Below are 26855 nucleotides of genomic sequence, written 5' to 3'. Positions count from 1 at the left end.
CGCAGTGAGCGTGCTAAAGAGCTCGAATCACTGCACCAAATTTGGACGCCCAGGCTCCACTAGTAATCTGAAGTGGTCCTGGGTGTCATCGTAGTGCACAACAATGCATCGCCTCCATTGCGCCTGTTTCTGGCGACAACGGATGTAATGGACATTCTCGGCAACACTTTCCTTAAATAACAATATAATTGTTATTTTACCAAAGTGCTACTGAGGAAACATGTTAAATAATGACATCTTCGTTATTCACATGCTTTAAAACTATGTGCCAACTGTATGCCAATATTCACAATTACCCTCATATTACATTACAAATTACCTACCCACCCATCCCACCACCCAATCATTAATCTTTGCCCACCCACGTGCACTGCAACCGGCTTCTTGTGGCACTCCTCCACAATACAGGCACTAAGGTGGTACTATATATGTGCACCACTTTAACACAGATAAAAAATGGAGGAGTGCCACAAGAATTCCCGTCATAAATTGTAGGTAACGAATGTGGCAGTTGCTAGGTTGGTTTCCAACCCATCCTCGCAACCACCACATATTTTCCGAAAGTGGTGCATTCATACCGACCTTGGAAGAATGCGACACCTTCAGAATAGGTCTTAAGTACCGAAAAGGTTCTCAACGCTTTTTCTGAACTTTTCGGTAATTAACACCCACATGAGAATTGGACCCTGAATGCGGAGTAACATAACAAAAAAGGTGTAAATACTCAATTTTTTGCACAACATCCTGCGCTGACGTTCATACTGGCGCCATGTTTGAAGCACAGATATACTGTCAATGAGTTAATGAATCATGTATATTTCACAGTAAATTGCTTTTTTGTAGTGGCCTCAGCATAAGGCGGTAGATGTTTTGAAGAAATATAAATGTTGACATTTTAAACATGTTTTTCATTTAACTTGGACCTTGCACTGCTATAAAAAATGTTTGTTCAACTATCAATACACGTATATATTAACATTTATTTACATATTCTATCTGCATATTTTGATTTAGTTTTGTATCATGGTCTGTTTTGCAGACTATTATTGCGTTTGTATTCACACAACATAAGATGCAGCAAGTGCAACTTCATAGCTATAAGACCCCAAACTAAACAGGAATCAATTCCTTACTTTTCATGTATTGCAATGAATTTGCTGGGAGTCGATTCAGAACATCTCTCTCGTATGTATCCTCACTGAAAATAAAAATACAGGTCTACTTTAGACACAATAAAACAAAGATGAAGTACAGGATAGGGACGGATTTTTAGTAGTTCAAATGACACACATCAGTGTACTTGGATCTCACATTTGAAAGCCTAGAAAACATGAATCCACAGTGACAGCAACCGAGGATCTTAAATCCAGCTTCTTGAGAATGGGGGATAGGAAGGATAATCTTGTCTTCAAAAGAGAGCATTATCTCTCACTACTGACTAAACATTGCTGAGCCGATAAGAGGAAACATAAGGTCAGTTTTGAAGAAAAGACGGGGAAATGTGAAGCAGTGATGCATTCTAGGCAAATCTGCTGCGATGGCAAATGCGGTGGAACTCATGACGAGTTATCTTCTTTGTCTTAGTTTGGTTAGTCATATTCCCTGATATTATGGAGCTCAACGAAATCACTTATCAGGCTCAAATGGTGACGTTATTTTCCATAAACTTGCTTTCAAAAATCAGTTCTTAACTGCCTTTGCAAGAAATGAGAGCCACTTACACGCCTGCTTTCCTCACCACCAAGGGTTTACTGTTCATGAATCTATGATGAATGCTGTGACAATATTGCACAATTACAATAGAACCAACTAAAAATTAGATGCACAATTAAGATCATATTATATGCTGTATTGTAAAATGTAGGCTCCATGCAGGTGTAATATATAGCATTTTAGTCCACCGTAGCTGTGGGTTCCAATAACTATATAACCCGCAGCTGCGTACTAAACTATAGGGAGGAGTCATTATTGCAAGATAATGACCTGTGCCACATTTACACCCTGAGGCGAAGCTCAGGGCCATACTTCTGGAAAGTGTGATTATCCAAGGTGACCAGGTCGTTAAGTCTCTTGACACGTGGTGCTATTGGCGAAGTAGGTTTGGAAATGATGGTGCTTATTTTTAAAAAAAGTTAGGTTTTTAGTGTATTCATTAAATAGCCAAAATGGTACTTTATTGTGTAGAATTTGTTTATTTGGTATGCATTTTAGTGCTAAACGTGGTTGAACTGGAGTCGTTGTTAAAATAATCATGCATAAGATTTAATATAAAAAGGAAGGTTTCCCTTTTTATAGCCTTCACTTAGTGGCTTTAATTGAAGTGCAATGGAAAAATATGCCCCCAAAGAGGAATTGTTTTCTTGTGTAGGCCTGAGACAGGTAGTCATGGGTAGCGTGCATACCTGAAGCGCTGGTTCTAGGCTCTGTTTCACAGTTTTGCAACAAAATGTAGCTGTGTTGCCTCCTGACTGTCACATGATATTATTATTTCTTTATTTTTCGTCTATTTCTGTCTCTGCTAAAATATTTTGGTTTGTTCAAAAGTCAGAATGTTCAGAATGCAGTGAATACTTGTAGTTCATAACTACATTTCAAGTAATTGATTGATTGTGAGTAGGTGTCAGATCCTCACAGTTCTGCTGGAGTTACTTGGCGTACTAATTCTCCACTCTCCCAAGCTTATGTTAAACTGATGTTTATTTATTTGCATTTTGTTAATTATACTAAACCCGGAGGCATCAATGCGCTGGTTCCATGTAAACAAAAGGTTACATACATATTACAAACTATGATAACAATATGATCTCAATAAAGAAGTTAGGAGCATGTTTGGGAAATTGGATGGGCAAATTGCTTAGACGAAGGGCAGGCTGGTGGAGAAGAGTAAGGTTTTGAGATGTTTTCTGTGTGTCCAATAAGATTGTTCCAATCTCAGATGCACAGGAAGTGCTTTCCAGTTCTTGGAGGCAGTTACTGAGAAGCTGGATCACCAGATCTAATTCTTCTGAATCTCAGGATGGTCAGCTAGTGGGAGCAAGCAGAGCGCATGCGACTGGTGGATTGAGATTTAGAGACTTTTTGTCAGCGATATCTTGGCGCTGTGTTTGAGAGGTATTTGTGCCTAATGGCTAGAGATTTAAAGATGATACATTCCCTGATGGGGAGCCAGTAATTCCCTCTTCTTGCTGCAGAGATGTGCTCTCACTTTGAGATGTTGAGTGTCACTCTAAGGGTGTTATTCTGAGAAAAAATAAATTTAAACCCGAGCCATCCATTTCCTCTAACAGGACACTTCATTTCGGAGTGAATTTCCATACCTTCTTGAGCAAACCACTCATGACTGGTTTGTTCTGGGTTAGTGGAGAAGTCTAAAACAACAGCCTGTCCTTACATATTAATGGACCACTTGGAGTAACTCTTTTCTCTGAATATCAGATCCATAAAAAATCTACTTAAATTTACCACAGAACGCACAACTAAAAAACAGTAGACATAACTTACACAATACCAACAGGAGGTTACAAAGGTGAGTCCTGGATCATATTTCTACAGATGCTTTGGTTAAAAATAATATAATGTATTTTCGAAAAAATTGATTGTTCAAGATTTAACATTAACCCAGGCCACATTCTTAACATTGCGGATAAGCAATAACACCTGTTTGCTGGGTTTTTCCAATACAAACGTGATAAAGTGATCGATACAATAGCAGATTGTTATAATGTTGTTCCAATAATAATTCCTAGGACCACCTATGTAACCATGGTCGTGATTCCTTCAAAAAGTTTGTGACAACCATTGTCATTTGGGCTTATTTAACTTGTCAGTCAAAACACCACATTGCATTGTTGCTCTTATACCACAGCGCCACCAGTTTAGTTTAGGTTTTTGGCTACAGCATTGAGGATTTTGCCAGGCATGCGTTTCACTTCTGCAAGATTTTCTGAACAATAACAAGCAAACCGGAATCACCACATTTAGGACCATCCATGTGTGGGGCACGGGGATCCACTGTGAAGGCCATTTTGAACACTATCACTAGCCAAGTGGGATGTCTTTCGATAGTCCTCGGGATTCAACTTCTTCTTTGGTAGAATGCATTCCTCCTCCATAATGGAGTGAAACAGAAAATAATACGGCCCATCATGTCAAAATACAAGTTCGACCTTTAGAACATTGATGTTGCTGAAAACACGGTTACTGGATATACAACCAAATCGACATCATATAAAGCTGCCAGACATCATGTTTTCATCCTAGGGAGTCCAATTCTTGCTTAGTGATGAACCTGCCATTCCAAATTCTGTCATACAGCTTTCAGCACAGCTATTACTAAATCACACAAGCCTTAACATTTCTGTAAAACGGTAAAACAGTGAATATATCATAACTACTAGGCACATTCACGCGCATATCCAGAACACAGACTATTATAATATATACATAAAGATCGTATCTGTATTTACAGGGTTTCGTTACAGTGATTTTAGTTCGAATCACACTGGTTGCACTTTGTGAGAAATTATTATTTGTGGCTGCAAAGCATATACACATTGTCATCAGAGAAATAATTTACTTTACTTTTTATATGTATAATGCGCAACTGGGGACCCAGAGTAATAAGGGTGCAACAAACATACATATATGAATAATATATGTGTAGGACACACATACAGACGGGCAGCTATAATGAGGGAGGGCATATTGATCATTTAAACAGCAGTGTTAGTTTGTTTTTTTAACATCACTGCTGAGCTCAGTTCTCTGAGATCTGGGGGTATCACGTACCAGGCCCTGGGGACTGCTAGAAAAAGCACATTTAGAAGTCTGAGTGAGAGTACATTTAGGGATTTTAAGTCGGATGAAAGGGTGAAGTTGTGCAAAATGTTTAATATGATAGGCTGTAGAGGAGACCAGGCTACTCACTTCTGCATGCATGTTCAGGTTTTGATCTAGCAGGATCCCCAGTGTTTTGACTTTGGTCTTGGTTTTGATTTCAAAGCCTCCTAATTGTCAGGGCCTTGTAGTCAGGACCCACTTTGGACACTCTGTTTTCAGTGCCTATTACCATCACTCAGTATTCTCTCTATTGAGAGCCTGGCCATTCTCAGCCATCCATTTTTGAATCAGATCACATATTCTGTTTATATTCCCGGCATCTACCTCGTAATTGCCAGACAGTGAGATGATACACTAGGTTTCATCCACATAATTGGTCATTTCGACAACATGCTTCTCTAAAAGATCAAAAACGGGGACTGAGAAAATGTTATAAAGGGTGGGAGACAAACAGGCCCACTGAGGGACTTCATAAAGCAAAGGTGCTGGGAGCATCTCTACCATACCACTGCATACTCTACAACATCTGTTGTTCAAAAAAGATTCAATCCAATCTGCAGCCTGATCTAAAAAAGCAGCTAAATCGAGTGTCTAAAATGGAGTGATCGACCAAATCAAAGGCTGCAAATAGATCTAGCACCATAAGCATAGCAGTTTTTCCCTTATCCGTGATTTGCAGTCACCTTGATTTCAAATCAAGTAATGTGGTTTCAGTGCTGTGTTCTTGTCTGAAGTCTGCCATTTATTTAAGATTGTGTACATCTCTTCACACGATGCAATCACTGTGCCGTCTCAGGGCCCTGGTAGAACATGTGCTAACACCATAAAGCAACAATATACATTTCAGTATTTTCATCTGTAAGTATTTAAAGCTGACTGAGAACACCAACTAACTGAGCGCCTTCTACTATAGAGTGTTGTATTACAGAATGTTCTGTGGCTAGCACACCGCAAACAGAGCCCATGCTCTTGCTCTGCCCCTAACACAATAACATTTTCTATGCAAACCTAGCTCATGGTGGTGTTTGGAGTTTTAAGACTGCCCCATGTGCGCATCTGCCATTCACAGATGCTTGCTTTTGTTGCTCGTGGGATGCAATATATCTAGTTTAGACAGAGACACAGAGAGCGAGAGAGGGGTTGCCAGGTGTCTTTGTGAGCCGAAAAATGTGTTCTGTCTACAAATGGCCTGAGGTGGGAGTGTATGGGTTGCAGATTGTTTTGCCTTGTAAGGTGTACTCCCCTATCACCCCACTAACTGACTCACTACTAAAATCTCCCAGCATCCTATATTGCACACACAAACATCGCACAGACTGCAGCCATGGTCCTTGCCATTAGCACATCAACATCATTCCAACCCACAACTAAGATTTCTTATTAAGCCTTATGACACTCTCGCATATCAGCGGCTTACCAGTCACAAAGCACTAAAGCACTCTAGTGCATCAGATATTGTGCTCTTCCCTATGGATGACATATTCTCAGGTTGCTCTGCCAAATCCGTAGACAGCAGATTGGCAACACAGGAACCAAGTAATTTCAACCTGCACCTATCAACACCACAGGTTTTATTTCTTCCCACCCACCTTTGGTTTGTAACCCCACGCACAGCAAGACCACCAATCAGTGCAGAAGGGTGCTATACAAGACCACTTACACTACACTATAAAGGAATGATTAGCCACCACAAGTTAATGCACATTATTAATTGCTGCGCCTGTGTAACTCATATTTGTATAATATATTTGGGGACAAAATTTGAAATGTGCTCAGTGAGAATTAGCATTTGTCCGTTTTGATCAGGCTAAACAAGTCTTTTCTAAGAAGGCGTTTGCAATTATAAGCAAGTACTCTACGTGAGTTAGCATCAACCTTTATCAGTTAAATATGGTTCTCATGCTGTATAACCATTTAACCTCTCTCACAAATAGGGCCTCATTACAAGCACAGTGCAGGTAAAAATAGCGATAATGGGATGGTAATTGTGTTACTGTCGCATCACCGCAGCATTACTGCAACCCCTGTTCTACGAGTTTTGCAGTAAAGAGGAGGATTCACTGCAGCAAAATAGTTGGAGGTGAATCTGCCATTTTAATGCCAAACATCAGCAAAACATCTGTGGAATATCTGTGGCAGAATTACTGCCAGTAGTAATCCTGCCAAAATCCCCATGGGGCTCCAAAAATGGGTACTTACATCACCCTGCCCCCACTTATAATTCCGCGGCACAACTGCTGGATGAATTGGCAGTAACGGTAATCGAGCTTAGTGGTAATGTGACAGATTTACCACTGAATTACCACCTAACCGGTAATGAGGCCCTTTAAATGTTTTCTTTAGTCCCGATCTTTAGAATAGCAGAAACAAGATTCTCCTGATTCCACAAGTTCATATACTGTAACGTGATCTCACAATAGGCCATACGACCAGCATTAGCCACACTAGTTTTAAACTGTGGAGGAAAACGAATACAATTTGTCTACAACTTTTTACACCCAATTATGATATTTTATTAGTATCTAACTCGTTCTCAGGTATCGATTGTGAAGGAAAGTGAATACAGTTCTGTTCAACTTTTTTCACTCAATTAAGATAGTTTATTTTTGATCTGGCCATACTGGCCATATTTTAGCCAGAATTGTCCACAAGCAAATTGTAGATAAAATATATGGAGCAAATATTGTTAAACAAATAATTCTGTTTATTTCATTCTGCAATGTATTACATACACAATGTCAGTAATTCTGTATTACTGACATTTTGCAAGGCAAAGTACATTTTTAAGTGTTCTATGGAAACAGACATTCAAGTTAATTATATAATTGAGGAACATGTTCCGTGCTTGATCTTTGATCACATTATAAAAATGTCTGCAAAAAAGGGCATGTTCATTATTGAGTAAAACGTAACTAATTTGCCGTCTTGCTGGTGTAATGGCCCATACAAATATCATATTAGGTACAAGTGCTTCTGGGACCGAAGTGAGAAGTTCAAGAACATTAGCTGTATTTTATGAACCTTGTTAAAAGGGTTTACACAGCTTTAAAGGGGACATTTCCTTGAATAAATTTGAACATTTGTCGCGTGCATACATTTTGATTTTAACCAGTTTCATACAGACAAAGAAAACAGAACCACAAATAATTCATCAGGACATTTGAAATGCAAAGGGTATTACATAACTAAACAAGTTTTAAAAAATAGTTCTGGAATAGACGTAAAATGGAGCTGAGAGGGCAAGGCTTGTGGGGAGGGAGCATGAGGGCACTGAAAGAAGGAGTACAGGAAAGGCCACCATAAAAGAAGAAGAAGAGGAGATGCAAAGAAATGAAGATGCACCAGAGACAAAGTAAACAGAGCAAAAGAAGGAGGAGGGATGGGCCATTGGAGACAAAAGGCTTGAGGATTGAAATTAGGGATTCAGTGATGAATTGCCATCTGGCAAGGGTGCAGAAGCCCTGTTCCTTTTAATTTGCATTAAATAATATAATGATGTAGGTAACGTTGTCTCAAAGCAACGTCTGCTAATCAGACCCCCTTTCCTAAATCTATATGCTGAATGCATAGTGCACAAATGTGCCCAGTTGTATCAGTATCCTAACATCTGCAGCACCCGCCCTTCATTAGCACAAGGCAGGTTCAAAGGCCACATGTGCCTGCATGACAGCTGTAGGGACGCTGTGTCCCTGCAGAGAGAAGCTGCATTTATCATCTACATCTCTGATCTAAAATGTCATAATTGTGGCTTTATCAGTCTGGCGGCAGCATGAAGCCATACCTGCTGTTGGTATGGTAACTGATATTACACACAATTAGTAAGCTCATATCACATTGGAATCACATAGGTGTCATCACTGTGAGCCAGGGCAGCAATGCGAAGGCTATGTGGATTCCTGGCTAGCCTCTCTGTCTCCACTTCTGCAAGTGAGACAAAAGTCTGAAAGCTGCTCCCTTTTGATTCTCTGGCAGGATGGGGTACGCCTCCCCGCAAGCCCAGAAACTGTGCAGGCCTTGGAATGGGGCAGGTGCAGGGTTGGCTGAGATGACAGAATGTGTTATGCATCTAGTGTTTCTGTGAGACTCTCCTATATTAATGTCCGCTCCACTTCCTGCAGAACAAAGCACTCTGGGAGTGATGCAAGAAGGCAAAGGTCACTTGTCAAGGGGCCGGGATTGAACACTGTAGAGCAGGCTTGTTGTTTTCCATTTCCCTGTGAAATTTTACCCTCCCCTACTCTGTCCTTGATTAATTTTGTGCTACTTAAAAGTCAATAATAATGTGTTGGACCCTGCTGTGAATTCAGTCCATTTCAAATTCCTCTGCCAGAGGTGAAGGCAGGTACTTCGAAGACAGAGGAGAGGTCTGTCCCCATATCATGCCCTGGTAACATTGGGGATGACTGCTGTTTAGACCAAGGCATGTCACTTTGACAGCTGTGCTGAAATCTGGATACTCACTGGAGTTGAAGGAACCTCTGCAGGTGCCGGACTAGTTCCCTGGATCGGAAGTGAAAATTAAAAAGGACTCACTTTGTCCTAGAGCTGATATAGAGGCGCTTTCCTCGAACTTCCAACTGCTGTTTGCATCCTTCTGACCAGTTTGATGCTGCCTCACACCAGCAGCGCTTATCCCAGTTCAGCTGACCCCTTCAGAAGCCTTTGAATTGCTGTGTCTTAGAGTAGTGCATCGAACCATCAGCACATTTGCATTGAACATTAACTCAAACAGCTAGTAGCACCATGTCATTCGCTGACTAAACGAAGCGGTATCCATCATCTTGATCCAGCTCGACCATTGAACAGACCCAGTTGCATTCTGCACAAAGCTCCACTTCAAACCTGACTCAACGCCATTTTGCTGCCTGCATCAATGTGACTAGCTGCACCCAAACCCGGTTTGACCCACAAGAACAGCAGTGAGAAGCCCATGTTGACACTATTGAACGGGCAAAACCCCCCAGAATAAAGTAGTACTGAGTGGTCCAGACCACCTGGTCAAAATTTCAGGAACATTACAACTGATGACGCATCCTTTTGTAACCTTTTCTTAAGACATCCTTTTTTGAATTACATTACTGCAATCCCTTGCCTTTTCACCCTTGCTGTATCAAGAGTGCTATCTCATATATGTTCTACAGTTTCCTTTTTCTCTTCACAGGGGTGGGATTTTAAAGAGTTTCTCTAGATAGTTAATTATTATTATTATTATTATTTTTATTTGTTTAGTTCTGTAAAAAACGTTACAAAATATTCATTTACACATTTCAATTAATTGTAATCTTCAAAACACAAAATCTAAAATCACAGTATGAAAATCTAATCATCAAAGTTAATAAAAATTGTATATAGCGTACCCATTGTGATCTGCATTAGTCCTTTCTCATTTCCTTCACAGTGTCCATATACAGCGATTGTGTTGTAAACCATATATACAATCATTATATAAAAACTTAATACATCATCTAAAAACGTCTGAGTCCAAAATGGAGGCTAAATATTTAGTCGCTAATCAAAAGGTTTTTTAATTATCACCCACAACTGATACAAAGCAATATGCACTTTTTGGTTGTCTGTATTAAGACAATAAAACCAGAAATCATCACTCTGAATGGAATCATATTCATACACAAATGGGCCTAATAATGTCATATATTCATTGCCCATAGTTCCACATTCTGTCAAAATATGCTTCAGTGTCTCAGTTTGTTTAGGAATCTTACACATACAGCAATATCTCTAACTTTGATGGCACCCTAACTGAGGACGGATTAATGCCAGTATTTGTAGCGTGTTTATACGCAGCCTCAGTCTAAAAGAATGAACATTCAAGCTTGGGCATTGCCTGGGATACAATTGCGGCTGAATTCATCCATACAAAACTCCCGTCATGTGTATAGGGCTGCGCAGGGCCTCAATGTGGGTATAATTGGCCACCCAGTCCCATTTCTTAATTTTTCTTGAAAGGTCCTGTTTCAAAGTTTCACTGATGGACCCCCTTGCATAATCAGGGTACCATCCTATGAGGCCATAAAGATTATTGGCCAATCATTCGAAACTGTCTTTTCAGCGGCATGGGGACACCAATAACCCAAGTAGTTGACATTTAGGGTTTGCATGGATTTTCGTATGGAGCAAACCATGCCTTCTCAATAGCTCTCCTCTAAGGGATATCAGACCCAATTCTAATCTAATATATTGAATTGGGGCTGCAGCTTTAAACCTCAATACCCGTTTCCAAAATTCCCCTTCAACCACATCTAACAAAGCAAGATCTGTCATTACAAGGGTCTCCAACCCGTAAAGCACCAGAAACATTGTTTATATAACATTATTATTCCCTTCAAGGAAAACCCAGCTATATCCTTTGCAAATTTTACTATCATCTGGGTCATCCTTAGAGATGTGGTCTTCTTTGCCTCCACTACTTGCGTGTATATTTTGGTGCTTCTTATACCCAGGCCGAATTATGTGTAGGACGTTACATATTCTAAGCTTCCCAATGGCGTACTGAAGACAGGACTTTGGTTTTCCCTGTGTTTATAATTAATTTGTTCTTGGTCGCATAATTAAACAATGCTGCGAACATAGCTTTTGCTCCAGAATAAGGAGGGTTTAGGAGGATGAGATCATCCGCGTAGAGTAGACATGGCAGTGGATGACCCCCAATACTCAGACAGCACCCCACCTCTTGGTTCATCCATTCCGGTAGATCCGACATATATAAGTTGTATAATGTCGGGGCCAGGGTGCACCCCTGTTTCACCCCCTTCTGTATTTATGATATGGCATTTATAACAAGCCTATACACAAGTGTTTCAAGGCGCAAGTCCACCATGGTGGAGACCATTCCATCTTCAGTAAGCTTGACTCTAGCCTGGGTATGTTGATGGAGGCTCTTCAAGATGTTCATATGCCAAGGTGGACATCCCCATCTGTTTAGCTTCTCCCAAAGTCTCATACGATCTACACTATCAAACGCTGCCTTAAAGCCCACAAATATTACATTTAGCGTCTGACTCCCTTTTTACAGGGTGCCTCTTATTAATTAATGGAGCACTCTGATATTATGGCTCGTACTGGAGCCAGCTCAAAAGCTGGATTGTGTGAAGTGTGAGATCTTTGATTCTTCTACCCATGTCTGCATTGCTTCCAAAACAAAGGAAGATAAAATTTTTCCTGTTACATCTAGCATTGATGACAATGTGTAATTTTCCAGTGACATCCTATCACCCTTTTAATACAGCGATAGGAGTACCACCTGCTGCCATGATTCGGGAATATGCTGGATGTTGTAGACCTTGTCGAATAATGCCCCTAGGATAATGCCCCACTGATCTGGATTTTTCTTAAGGACAACATTGGCCAATCCATTTGGTCCTGTAGATCTTGAATTTTTCAATTTAAGGATTGCTTTTTTAACTATCTCAATGGTAAATGTCAGAGGCCAGCCTCCAGTCACAAAATCTGGACTCAAATTCTGGGTTTGAACACATCCACTATCCTCCAAAAAGGCCTTCCATGTTGTTTCCTGTATAGAGTTTACTGTCAATTTTCTCACCTCACCTTTTGCTTTTGACAGCTTTGCCCCTATTGTTCAAGGGCAGTTACTCCATAGCGCTTGAATTATGAGCTGCCAATCTGCATTACTGGTAGATGATTTCCAACGTCTAAGCCATAGTTGGTCATTTCTTCTGATCTCTTTACTATCTATGGCCAGCTCAAAGCCCACACACCCCTTGTTGCGCAGTTTACGTATTTCTCTACGTTTAACATGTTTCACATTGTGTATGGTCTTATCAAATCCATAACTAGATTTATTACAGATGGCTAACCCTGTGTTCTTAATACTCCCAGCCTTTCTAGTTGGCTGATAGATCCACCGTTCAATGTCGTCCCGGTTCATCCTTTCAATATTTCTTGTAAGTGCCCTGAGTGATTCCCCTAGCATGGTGTCTATCTTTATTATATTATTTTCGGTCCACCGAACTGTGTTACCAGCATGGTTTACCTTAATATTCTTACACCCACTGGCCCTCCTGGGTATGTAAATTAATTTCCAATGCCAATAGATCATGGTCACTTTGTTCAGTATGTATCACTGTAACATTTTCCACCAACTGCGGACAAGCATTATTGTTGAATAGGTAGTCCAGTGTATCGGCACAATTGTTCCCCCTCCAGGTATGCACTCCCGGAACGTCACCCGCCATTCTGAAATTCAGCATACACATTTCCCACTGATTTAGGAATGAGACCCATTTAGCTCCTTTATTTTGCCCTCTATCTTGTAACATCATACTTTTCCGCAAAATCTTATTATAGATTGCACTAAGATTAGTGTTGACACATCGGGAGTTCAAATCACCTGCGACTATTATCTGTTGTGTCTCACCCGCACCCTCTGTTGTTAACAATTTATCTTCTATGCTGTTTTGAATAACCTCAGGGCCCTTCGTCTCTGGGGGGGCATATACATTTATGAGTAACAGCTCCTAATCAAGGGACCCCTCTTGATCCACCACTACTGCCATGAGGCTGCCATTTACTGAATCGACTGACAACCATCTAGATCGATATTTCTGGCCTAATGCTATTACAGGGCCACCGTAGGGACTACCTTGTTCTCCCTTAATTGCCAATTTTTGTTGAATATGGTAGCCTCTACTGACAGCGGGGAGTCAAGCCATGTCTCTTGCAACTTTAATATGTCAGAAGATTTTAATTGTTGCAACGAGCCGGCATTATTCAGCAAGTGACTATGTCCTTCTGTATTCCAGCAAGCAAGGCTCAAAGGTCAATAAGCAGGAATAACCCTGCTTGGGTAAGTAACATTGTTCTTTAATACTTCCCAGGTCAGGGCTTCATAGTTTAATGTACAGTGGCCAATGTTCTGTCTTGCTTCGGTTCTAGCATGTGGCAATTTCGGCCATTCTCCCACTATCTGGCCCCCGTCATCATACCTTTTTAGTGATATTCACTTATATTATTGCTTGCAGTACCCTGGGAACATACTTGGCATACTGTAAATTTAAGGCCAATTGTTAATAATGCCTGAGCATTTGCACATAATAGAGACACAGCAATTGTATTTGTGAAACATATCAATGCCCAATTAGTTGTGCTTCCATATTTGGGTAACTTATTCTGTGCCATGTCTTTAGTTGTTATTAATGATAGCCATGGCATAGTAGACCATAGTCGCAACAACGCTGTTCTGTTCAAGAAGGGGCTAGCGTCTGATGTACTAATTTCATCCAATCTGACCGACAAACCCAATTTTATTGGGTCATACGTTAGTGGCATCTGTGTCCTGTCCATCTCACTGGCCAAGATAAGATCTTGGGTCATACTCCTCTGTTCTAACACGTGTTCCAGTTGGCTCTTTGGTATTGTCTTTGGATTTTCCACACTGAGTTGAGTTTGAGTCTTTGAAATCCATCGGGGGTGGTCAGGCAGTGGTTCTCGAATGGTACCCTCTTGTCGTTGGAGAATTTTTACTAACCCCACCATGCTAGACATATTTTCCACTCTCTGGGATACCACAGACAGGGCCGTTTTACAATGGCACCCTATGTTTGGCATAGTTGATTGAGATTCATATGGCTTCGTGATATCAGGAGTTTGAAAATTAACCCATTTGTCTAGAGGGCCATTCAGTATTACAGTTATTTTCGATCTGTCCTGCTGTATCCTGTTTATTACCTCAGATGGTCATGGAATTATTGGGTGTTTGTCACTCACTTTCTTCCTTAGTATAACCAATCTCCGCTTATAAGGAGTCCAGCATGTCACCTATCCTTTGCAGCATTAGGGGGCGCTGCCTCCATCATAGCGATCTCGGTGCATAGGCCATCTATGGTGTCCTCCTCTGTTGATTCCTTAATGTTCACTGAATCTTGAGATCTCCATGTAGTATTTGAGGTATCCAGAACCACAATAATATCACAACCTTCTACAGGTGGGTATAATGGCTGGCTTCTATTTGGAGATTTTATATCCACTGGTCCATATACTTTGTCCATCATCTTCGGTGGTAGAGAGCAAACAATGCCGGATTTAATGCACTGAAAGTTGGGCGACCTACCAGGGTCATTAATGAGTATCAATTTCGTTGTGAGTGAATAGAGCTCTTTCTGATCAGAGGCCATTACAGAACATAGCGAAAAAAGGGTTTCCACCTTCTCAACCATTAACTCTATCATGGCCTGGGTTGAGTTATCTCTATCATTCCTTTCTGTTCTGGGAAAATCCCATCAGAACTCCGATTTGGACACTGGCTGAGTCAGTAGATCCAAATTGGGACTTTCCCGGCAAGTTAGAAAATTGTGTTTCACTTCGTTTTGCATGTAGTCCTGGTCCCAGGGAATTAATTCTGACATTGGCACATAGGTCTAATAATGACCCATTATTGTCCAGTGAGCACTTGTTGAATGATAGTTGCTCACCATCCCCTACTCTTTTATTATCCCTCTCTAGTGCTTGCATCTGCTCGGGTGATGGTTCTTTTCCTTGTTCCACGTTGATGGGGAGTCCTTTGTTTTCTGTTCCTACGCCAGAGAGGAATCCAGGTGTCCTTTTTTGCAATATCATTAAGTTCTGGATCCCTACATTTTTTTCTTTCTTGCCCTTTTTATTTCTTGGGCCACCACAGGTTCTTTTAGAGGTGTACACTGAACAAGCTAGTTTACCCTTTCCTGTGGCCTTGCTGCGTTAACCAGATCTCTTTATCTGTTTGCATTTCATATTAGGTCGGATGTAGTCTTCAAGATATATATTATATCTTTTAACATTTTTGAAAAGTCTTTTAAGATCAACTGTAATGTATTCTATCACTAAGGTAAAATGACACTTTAAGCCGCGTAGCTCCACCAAGTAGAAGCAAAGTGTGAGAGTGAGGTTGACTTTCTTTATACCTCGTTGCTGGCACTTCAATACGTGAAAGATAAAATAGTGCAATGGCACATGTTTCGGTACTTACGGGTTCACTTGCACGTCATTTCCAAAGTTGTTGGGTGCTTCCACAAGAGAGTAAATTGTCCCAGAGGTACCCTGCAGGCGAGGGGGTAATGGGCCACTTGCCCTCCGGCATCCACCAAACACGAAACACACTTTTGCACACTCTGCTATGCTTTGCTTTCCTAAATGGTTTTAACTATAGAAGCTAGCGGGAGGCATGGATTGGTGAAAACTCACAAAGGACTGCCAAATCAGGTCCAGAAAACGTTTAAGCAGCATTCCTCCCAAACATGAAACACACTTGTGCACTCTGTGCTACGCTTCACTTCCCTAAAGGGTTTTAACCCTTAGAAGCTAGCGGGAGGCACCAACTACTAAAAACAAACAGAGGACTGCCAAATCAGGTCCGGAAAGCATTCTAGCAGGATTCCTCCCAAACCCGAAACACACTTGTGCACTCTCCGCTACGCTTCAATTCCCTAAAGGGTTTGAACCCTTAGAAGCTAGCGGGAGGTGCAGAGTGTTGAAAACAAACAGTGGACTACCAAATCAGGTCAGGAAAATGTTCAAGCAGGATTCCTCTCGAACACGAAACACACTTGCAGACTCTTTGCTACGCTAGTTAATTATTTATTTTATTGTTATTGAAGTATGTATATTTTTATAGAACTTTGATTGGACATTCTTTTATTTTGGAGTCTTTGTGTTATTTCTGTTGGGGTTGCTACTGTTCTCACATTTGCACGCCTCTTAAGAGCCTGCCCTCGTCCAACATTACTGCAAAAGGCAAAGGGCTCATCCCTATGCTCCTGTAGAGTTGTAATCATTTTGTCACAGAGTCAAGCAGTACTAAACAAGGCAATATGAAGAGTGCACATTGATGGCTAGAACAGGAAGAACCTCCAGTGTGAGAAACTGTGATGTTATCACAGAGCAAGTAGGTTATGTGAAGGGGAGCTAAGAGCCAGGTAAACTGATCTTTAGGGTGGGGTGAAATCTGGGGTTTGTTGCAAATGCTTTTTCTATAAAGTATCTTATAAAGTATCACGATTATGGACATTTCTACCACTTCAGCATAGAAAGGGTCCAAATATTGTGTCTTTTCATAAACAAACTAAAGTCATGGCTTTTCATGAAGAGTTAATGTATCAGCCTGTTTGCTGCTACCTGTTACCTCATTTCTTCTACAGTGCCATGATTCCTTGTCGCTGAACACGTGGCTCTTTACAATACAATGCAAAATGTGTAGCCAAAAAGGGCCTGATTCATGGAAGTGTTTTATAATGCCACAATCCCATAGGAAAACGTTCCATGAATCAGGCCCTTAGTGTCATCATAAATTACTCCTCACAGATGTGTAGTGATTACCAAACACATTCTTAGCTTATTTAGTTAAAAACTGCATTTGAAATTCGCGTAACACAATGCCATATAATGCTTCTTGAATAGTGATATTAAACCTGAACATAGGCTTATATAATCAGGGCCAGATTAAAAAGATTGTGTGGAGGCACTGTGAAAGTGCTTCCCCTCAAATACTGTGCTGTCATCTACTCAGAAGCCCACTAATTCACTTTGTGGACTTATATGCTGGAGAACATTCTGACTGTGGAGATAAATAACCAACATCCAGTCAGTCAATGCACATGTAGCAATTGGGCATGAAACAAACGAATATGCATTGGATATCAGCACCCATATGTGTGGAAAGCTGAGCTTGTCTCAGTGTTGTGAATAAGGCATGCCGTCCAAAAAGCGAGAAGTGCCGGGTGACATAATGGTCCTCAAGCTATTTAAAGGTAACCTTAAAGGCTTTTAATGCCGAATGTGTGGCCGGGACATTCATCGGGTCCGCTTCTGCTGATGCCCTCATGTCAGGCTGGAGCAATACGCAGAATGGGCCTACAGGGCCCCAGTGGTGAGAGGAACAGTCAAAGTGGCAGCAGCTCTATGTGAGCACCAGCGCATCAGAGGTGTGGGTAGGGATCCGGAGCCTCAGTAAAGCGAAGCAGGGTCCATGAGGAGGAGTGGTTAGGGAATTGGGGGGGCTCCATCTGTCCCGCTCGAGGAGAGTGGCAGAGAGTGCATTGAAATGCAACGAGGGATGGAGCCTCCCTCGTGCTTTAGGGACCCTCGTATCTCTTTGGGGTGTGGTGCAGTATTTGAGCAAGCAGGGGTCAGGGTGAAGTGCCATTCTTGGCTTGGTGGCAGGACGAGTCATGCTAGTGTAGGGTTTAGGTAACATTTTTAACTGTATTCAGTTGATTAAAATAAATATATATATACACTCACACACATATATATATATATATATATATAAAAATGAAGAAAAAAAAACTTTGTTAAAGGGACATTATGGTTACAAGTAAAACCGAAAAAACCTTGAAAGACTAACACCCAGGACATGAAAGATGAAATCACAAATGTCATTGATGACATCACTGATGACATCACATATCTGGGCCACTTGTTTTTGTTTACTGACATGATTAGGCTAGTTTTCTGTTTTTACTGACAGTGAGAATTTCCAAAATTTAAAAACGTGCTATATAGCTACACATTAGCCTTTTTATATGTTCTTAAAGTACTTTCCTTAAAGTTTAATCTGAACTCATAGGGCACATACATGGTGCAAAAAGCATGCCCCAAACACACAATTAATTTGTGTACATGATGATTAACTATAATGTTATTGCCATTGGCAGGTTAAACTTTGCCATATTTGGTGCTGTTGTTTCTTTCTTTCTTACTTTTTTTCCCTGTATGTGCCTCTATTGTGCGTTTTTATATGCATTGTTGTACTAACACAAGTGTGTAGTAAGTTTTCAATTATGACCTATTTATTCCATGTTTAACAGTACCCAAAACTCTCATAAGGTAGCATTTATTATTTTACTATCGGAAATTAACAGTTTAAAAATATTGTACTTCTATGGTGCATGCTGAAACAATTGCCTATATGTATGTATGATTAGGTTCCTCTACTTACAGCAACACTAGAATATAATACGTAGTTCATGATTGGTCTCCCAATCAGCCCTAACATTGTGTTTTCAACATTATAAACTCAACCCCTTGCAGGGATTGTTTATTAACATTAATTTAATATGTGATGTCATCAGTGATGTCATCAATGTCATTTGTGATGTCATTGTTCATGTCCTGGGTGTAGTCTTAGCAGTGCACGGTGGTGGTGTGACTTATAGTTGTTTAGCTTAACATAAACGGCAAATTTCAAGGGTTTGTTGGTTTTACTTGTAACCATAACGTCCCTGTAACAATATTTTTTTCATTAAATTTATAGGTTTTTATTAGTGCATCTTAACCATAACATCCCTTTATCAAAGTTTTTTCAATGAATTTCCTACATTTTTATTAATGCAACTTAACCATAACGTCCCTTTAACAAAGATTTTTCAGTGAATTTCATATGTTTGTATTAGTGCAATTTAACCATAACGTCCCTGTAACAACATTTTTACAGTGAATGTCATGGCTTTTTACCAGTGCACGCTAATTTCCTACAATGTACTAATATAATAATTACCCCAATATAGCAATGTCCAATTCACAAAGTTTAACCTTAACAATCTGCCATTACCCACCTTCTAGCATCATTTTTAACACTTCTATAAACTATTTGTAACTTCCTCCACTTTTTTTGTGTTCCTCAATGTCTGCGAATGTCTGACGTCATTGCAGACTTTCCTGACAGTGTCACGTGCTGGGGATGAAAATAACTTCACCTACCATGCATCCTAGCTCAGTGTACACTATACCCTAATAATGTAACCAATGGCTAGTGCTCATGGCTTGGAGCCATGGCAAGTCTCCAGCTCCGTAGGGCATGAGCTTAAGAATTCCCCAATAAGCAAATCCGAGTACACATTTGCGTTTGCCAAGGGCCAGGCCCACTATCCAGACACCAAATGTATATCACTAGTTTTTCTACTTAAATTCTTACACTTTCTATTCCTTCTGTCACCAAGTGAGGGGTACTATGATGGGGGCTATCCTTGCCCTGATGTATGCCAACCTCATTATGGGATATTGGGAACATACTTCAGTGTGGTCTCCTGAGAACTAAACATTTACAGACAAGATTTTTTTTTTGTTCGTTATATTGATGATTTGTTTATTATTTGGAAGGGAGGTGAGAGCTACTGGCTGGATTTTGATTTTGTGATGGTCCTAAATTCCAATGTCTATAGTTTATGGTTTATTGAATCTCACACCACTAAGAATTGGTATTTCTTTTATCTTTAATCTTTAATCATATACATCTTCTAAATCTCTTTAATATTGTAAATCTCTTTAGTCAATATCAGCCTGTATATAGGCTGATATATATATGCTGATCTCTCCTAAATAGATTTATCGTATTGTATCTCTCTGTAAACTTGTTGTGGTATAATGCAGCCAGTGCAGGACACTGTGTTCAGGAAAATGGGTTCCTTATAATGTGTGGGGCCTTAATCGCAAGTCTCAATTTCTGACTTGTTTGATGGCCCCATAATCTAAGCCAGTGTTTCTCCTTTTCCATGCTAAGCAGCAACATTATAAGATTTGTGGATGAAGGATTAATAGAAATTGCACAAAGATTGACTCCCTTTAAAGGCCCTCTTCGTCAGGCCCCATAACATTTGGGTCACTGCAAAGATGTAGCTTATCCTCCCACAGATAAGAGCCCCCAGCTATTAGATAAGTCCTCCATATTGATCACTTGAGTTCTCTTTGTTTAGATACACCCCAACATTTACAGGAGTTTGTCAGGTCATCCACTAAATTGGAGTTACTATAATGTATACATATGCCGGGCATGATTCAGAAAGATTTACACTTGAGCACATCAGGGAATGTTCATAAGCATTCAAGGTCTGTGCCAGCTAATTGATAACTGATTCACAGATCTGAAATCTTGAGCACATTTTTGTGAATCAAATTTGAATGTGAGATTTTCTTAGGTGCTCCGAATATCTCCTTATTTGCTCCAGTTAAGGACTTTGTGAATCAGATGTTTGACAGCAGGTGCAAATCAGAGGTGATCCCGGGCATTTCACTGTTTGCTCCACTGCTGGTAAGTATTGTAATATGGGCAGAGTCTCCTAAATGCCCCTATAGGCACACTTAACTGTTTCCATAAAACTACAGCCAGGACAGATAGGCCTGATTCTAAGAATATTATGCAAGTGAATATGATTATTTAGTTACTACCGGATGCACTTGCCACTTTAGTTACAGAGGTGCTTGTACATTTCTGCGGTGCTGTGCACCAGTATAAATGCATTGCTGGCCAGCTACTCTGTATGCATTAGTTTCAGAAGTGTGCTACCAACTCTAATGCAAAATTAGGTGCCGGGAGGGCATTTCCAGATGGTGTGCCCATAACAAAAGAATTGTTTTAAGAATTTAAATGCATATGAGGCAGATGCGACACATAAACAATGCATGACAAGTTAAATAATTACCCACTCCTGCATTTCACTGCATTTTCAAAATGCATGTCATTTGTGAATTTGAGATGCTCTTTGAAATGTGTCAAAATGCCCCTCTCTAAGGTCCCAATTCCGATATTCAATGGGACTTACCCATTCTAAAACTCTCCTGTGAATTAGGCCCTACGTGAGTTCATCAGAACATTGGTTAATATACATTGAGTAGTGGGCTAAATGTTTTATTTAAATTAATCCTGATTCATTAGCAATCTGGTTATGTCTCATCCCAAGACTGTGTATCAAATGGAAAACTGTACACTGGTTTTGTTCTATATCTTTTCAGCACCTGGGTGATGTCTCCGGGAGAAATGGTTTTAGTACGCGTGTGCATTTTGCAGTGTTCTTTTGTGGTTTCCTCACTCAGAAAAGTAATACACATACACAATCGATATGATGCAAACAGATTTGGACTAGAGCAAATTAGGAGATTCCTGTGAGAATTTCAAAATCTTCTCAGAGATGCTCAAAACGCATCTCCAGATGTACATCAGTTTGGGGCTTATTGAACAGTCTGAGATGCTCATGGTCCTCTTTGTATGTGTTCCAGTGCAAATCTTTGCAAAACATGTCCAATATGCACATACTTATAATGTGTAACAGATTATGAAAAAATGTAGGACACAAATGAATATAGCAATGCAAATAAGACGTGTTAAGATAAAACAGTTTAACAAACCTAATTTCAGGAACATGATATAACTGCATAAAATTGGGAGCAAACACATATATCATATGACAGACAAAATATCTTCCAGTAAGAGATGACATTATGGGTGATGTTTAAAAAGCCATGTGATGTTTACAATTGCTTATTACACCGTGCCATATTTTCATCCATGTGTATGGCAGAGAGAGGTCATGGAACAGAGTGACTGTTTCTGCTACTTTTTTACTCCTAGTGACAATGCTACTTATGCTTGCTAATTCTAAAGAAATCCATTCTAAATGCTGCCTGCCATCAGAAAAATGCTGGCATCCTTTACCCAATCTGTACTATAAAGAGCGAAAACAAAGGTCTACAGATGATTAGATATGCATTTACACCACTGCGTACTACTGAGTGGAGTGGACTTGTTTGCACTTATGTGCAAATGAAACGAGTGTTCTCTGTGCAATTTACAATTACCAATAAATGGCGCCCACTGAGAGAGGTGAAGTGAGAGATATTCAGCGTGAAAGGAAATTAAAATCTGCATGTATGGGTGAGGAAAGAAAAGAATTCAGGAAAAGAAGTTAAACGAGAGAGACCATACAAATTTATGTGTGGCACCATGGATTTTGAATAAAGAGACACAGGCTTGGGAAGCCAAATTGAAACAAGGAGAGACTAACATAGAATCTATCAAAGGGATATGACAGAACAAAAGTGCATAATAATTTAGAGAAACTCTACTCAAGACATAGAACAAAAGAGCATGAAATTCGAAGAATGGCCGGGATGGGCACACGGGCCTCATTGAGAAAAAAATGTAAACAAGAGGACAAGGGAGGTTTCAGTAGTGAAGTAAGCATTAAAACTGCCAGCACTGGCTGAACACACGCCTCTTCGGCACTTGGAGATTTCTGGAGAGTAGAAGACCTTTCTTTTTAGTTATAGTGAATCAGCACAGTCAAAACTTCTCTGCATAGAAATTTGAGATCCAGGAAACAAAAAAACAAAAGCAAATATTTAGAGCCCCCCTAAAGATATCCCTAAACAATTTCCAGCACGTGAAGTAGAGCTCTGCTTAGCCTCTGAGTACACGACGTTCAAAATGTACATTGAACACAGACTTAACTTTTCTAAACTTTATTCATCCTCTCAAACAATTGCTCGACCAAGATGCATGACCAAAATCCGACATTACTGAGGTCACCAGTTGCATTATATGGCTGTTGACCCTCATACTGTTACATTGCATGTGTGACTGCAATCTCCATGTAACACATTCTATTTAATGTTTCTATTGCAACATAACACCTTGCTTGTGAACAGAAAATACATCTTAATTTTGCTGGTATGGAGGATAAGACAGGAATGTTTAATGGAACAGTTAGAATGTGTATTGACATTTTTTATGAACGACTGCAAAGTATAAGAATTAAATTCACTTAGCTGTGACCATCTTCCACAAAGAAGGTATTATTCATCACAGACCTTTGACTTAGATCAATGGTTGCCAAATTATTGGTCTCCAATGTTTTGGCTACAACTCCTATGACCCCTCACCATTGACTTTGCTGGCCAGGGCTAATGGGAGGTATTGACCTGAATATCTGGAGATCTGCATTTTTGCCATTACTGCCTTACACCGTCTAGAGATTATAATGCAGAGATGTTATGGCGTAAATATTATATCACAGAGCTAAGAGTATGCAATGGAACCATGTCCACGAAAAAGCATTTAACACATTCAGACCTTGGCAAACAATGGGAGATGATACAGCACATTAGCATTTAACACATTCAGACCTTGGCAAACAATGGGAGATGATACAGCACATTATATCGCATTCTAGAAAAACATACTGTATCTTGCTATTAGAAATGTTAGAGCATGTTTCTCAGTATTTGCTCACTCTACATTTAATTTGGGGAAGTATTACGCAAGTCAATAATACCACTGTAAAAGCTGTTTTAATGCCAGTTGTACAGAATGTAACACATTGGAAATATAAGTTCCAAACAAACCTTAAATCCACACCTACCCATTGTAGAGAGTTGCTTTGTCAAATGATAAGCACAGCAATGTGTGCTCCATTACTAGCATGATATATGTTCTTTGTTGTCTTACTTCAAGGGCATTGGCGAGGTAGATATGATTACCATTGTAAAACCCAGGATTGAGAATACAATATCATACCTTTCATCCTTCTGAGTTGCCCAAGCAAGTGAAATCAGGTATTTCTGTTTTTGGGGGCTCTGAGCCCATTTAACTCTTTGAAGTGTATAGTACTTGCTACGGGTGGGGGTATCTGAATCCATCACTGTTGACACAGCCAAATCTGGGTGATTTGGCCAGTATGCAAAGTTCTAGAAACAAATAAAAGTTGAATTCAAGGACAATGGTTAAGGGACTGGCAACGTTCATTCCGGGGTGCCACATTACAAGGTCGCGCTCTGGACACCTGGCCAGACCGGACGTGCAGAGCGGGACCGCTAACAGTCCAGGATGCTAACAACGGGCCCATCAGTAACAGGCCCCTTGTTAGCATCCTCCCCATTCCCTATAGGGGCTCAAATCGGAATGGGGATGAACTGGGTCCGGGTCCCGAGAATGGGAATTACAGGGCCCGCTAAAGTCGGCATGGCCCGGTAATTCCCTATATTTGGGAAACGGACCCGGTACCTGGTTTGGGGTAGCCATGCCGCTATAAAAGGCATGGCTACCTCCAAACTCCTAATGAGGCCCATTGCTACTCTTTTAATTTAACATGGTTTATTGTTTAAGTTTGCCATAGTTATATTTACAAACAAAATTTACTTGATCAGTTGTAACATAAGTTAAGAGTATATATGTGTTTATAAATATGTTTCTTCTGTGCATTCATTTGTATTAATATGATTTGTGTAGTATGAAGGAGGCTGGATTGAGCTACAAACACTGGAGGAGTGGATTGGTGTCTTCAAACTGCAAGCAGTGTCCTGTGGTCTATACTAATCCTGTCTGCGGATCTGACAGTCACACATACTACTCTCAGGTAACCAATCATTGAATTGAAATATACATCATTTCTGCAGTGATGCCAGGGAAATTTGAATGTTGTTTATTTGTGTTAATATATTTGTCTAAAGGAACCGCACATTCTGAACCTCAAAAAACACGATCACCAGAGACACAGCTGATAGATTATTGATCGGTAACAACTTGTCCAAAACAACATCATGAGTATACTATGTAATATCCTGTACACCTTCTCACAGGTCTACCACGGATGTTTAAACCTCCAACATAATGATACACATCATATTGTCCACATCTACTTATAATACATTTCGGGAAAATATTTTGAGGAGTGATTTAAATTCTAATGATGTTTTGGTCAAAACTTCTGTTGTTATCAGTGAAAAATCAGGTCACTCTAAAACAAATTTACCTGAATGTGTTGGCCTTTTGAAGTCATTTGTGTAAAGTTGACTAAAGAAAGACAATTAGAAGACTGTGAATGACATAGGTTGTTGGAGGGAGGAGAGCTATTTTTACCAGTGCACTTATTAGGCACAGCAGTCAAGGCTTTGGAGACTGCCAATTCAGTAACTTCTCAAAAAATATGTATCTTATGTGGAGATTAGATGTCTCTCGGGATGCTGAGGTTTTTCAGCTGTATGTTCAATGTAAAAGCTCCCGTCTAGAAAGCATGCATGCAGAGATAGACATCTTGCCTTGAATCACGTTAAACAGACAGATCACATGTTTGGGATATTGTTATTGCGATTTCTAACCGTTTCCACTGCCTGAATAATAAAGGTTTAATATACACATCAATAGACACATCAATAGACATAACATCTAATTAGTTCAACTCCCATAGTTGGAGCCCATTTGAGTTGGAAAAGGAAATCTGTAAATATGATTCAGATCTTTTTCTGGATGGATGCACCTGTATATCCACACATACCAACTAAAGACCTCTGAAGAGTTTCCCGGCAGAGAATGGGACTTTATTTTGTTTTAATTATCTATTGATAAAACATGCTACATTTCAAACAGAAACGTGTTTAAATGTGAAGACAACAGAGGTTGGAAAAATACAATGATTGTGTGCTTTACATTAGAACATTTGCTGTGGATTGAGGTCTAGTCAGCGGTATGGTCAGATTGGGAAAGAAATAAAGATAATGCAATGAAAAATAAACAGAATGCAATGCAATATGCACATATGGAACTAATTGGTAATTTATACATGTGTACATATTAAGGCTACGAGACTCTTAGTGGTATCATGGGCATATAAAAACAAAAATCTAATTCTCAGCTAGTGAGACCAGCCAATCGCGTTTGACCAAGAAAAAGTGACATCAACAATTAACTCCATCAAAGCTCAAGGTATGTATAACCTGCACTACGTCTGTGGACACATGCCGCAGGCACAGCCAACCATCCATGCACTACAGAATGCAGCTATGGCTAATCAAATCTGTTGTAGCAGTTTGCATAGCCGTCCACACTAAAACACCTGATGTGCTGCAACACCTCTTCCACTAGTATACAGTGACAACCTATGAACAATTTCGCCTAGCTGGGCACACATCGAGTCTCACACACTAGCACTCTATCCTAAACAACCAACAACACTCACCCACGTGCCTGACCTCCAGGCTGCTTACTGCTTACAAGGAGATGGTAATGACACTACTTAACGAAGAACAAAATTACCAAAAACTCAGGAAAGATCCCACAGCAAGTATCAAGAATAAGATTCAGGAAGCAACAAGATATGCCTTAGAGCAAGACTGGATTACGGTCCGCGAAGAGATCTTTCTCAATACCTCAGATAACCGCACACCGGCATTCTACGCACTACCTAAAGTTCACAAAAACAGCCTAAAGCCACCAGGGAGACCCATTGTGTCAGGCTGTG

General features: G+C 40.1%; 1 protein-coding gene across 1 annotated transcript in view; it reads left to right on the top strand.

Annotated features, from left to right (window-relative positions):
* Positions 1-26855, top strand: part of SPOCK3 (SPARC (osteonectin), cwcv and kazal like domains proteoglycan 3) — a 1387609-nt gene that overhangs the window by 750989 nt on the left and 609765 nt on the right. The window contains exon 4 of the mRNA XM_069631385.1: positions 24848-24974. Coding sequence (XP_069487486.1) covers positions 24848-24974 — 127 coding nt within the window. The remainder of the gene's footprint in view (positions 1-24847; positions 24975-26855) is intronic.

Source organism: Ambystoma mexicanum, chromosome 6q (genome assembly GCF_040938575.1).
Source record: "Ambystoma mexicanum isolate Mex_15411 chromosome 6q, UKY_AmexF1_1, whole genome shotgun sequence".
NCBI lineage: Eukaryota > Metazoa > Chordata > Amphibia > Caudata > Ambystomatidae > Ambystoma > Ambystoma mexicanum.
The sequence above is the reverse complement of the archived record's forward strand: the minus strand, read 5'-3'. Positions and strand labels throughout refer to the sequence as shown.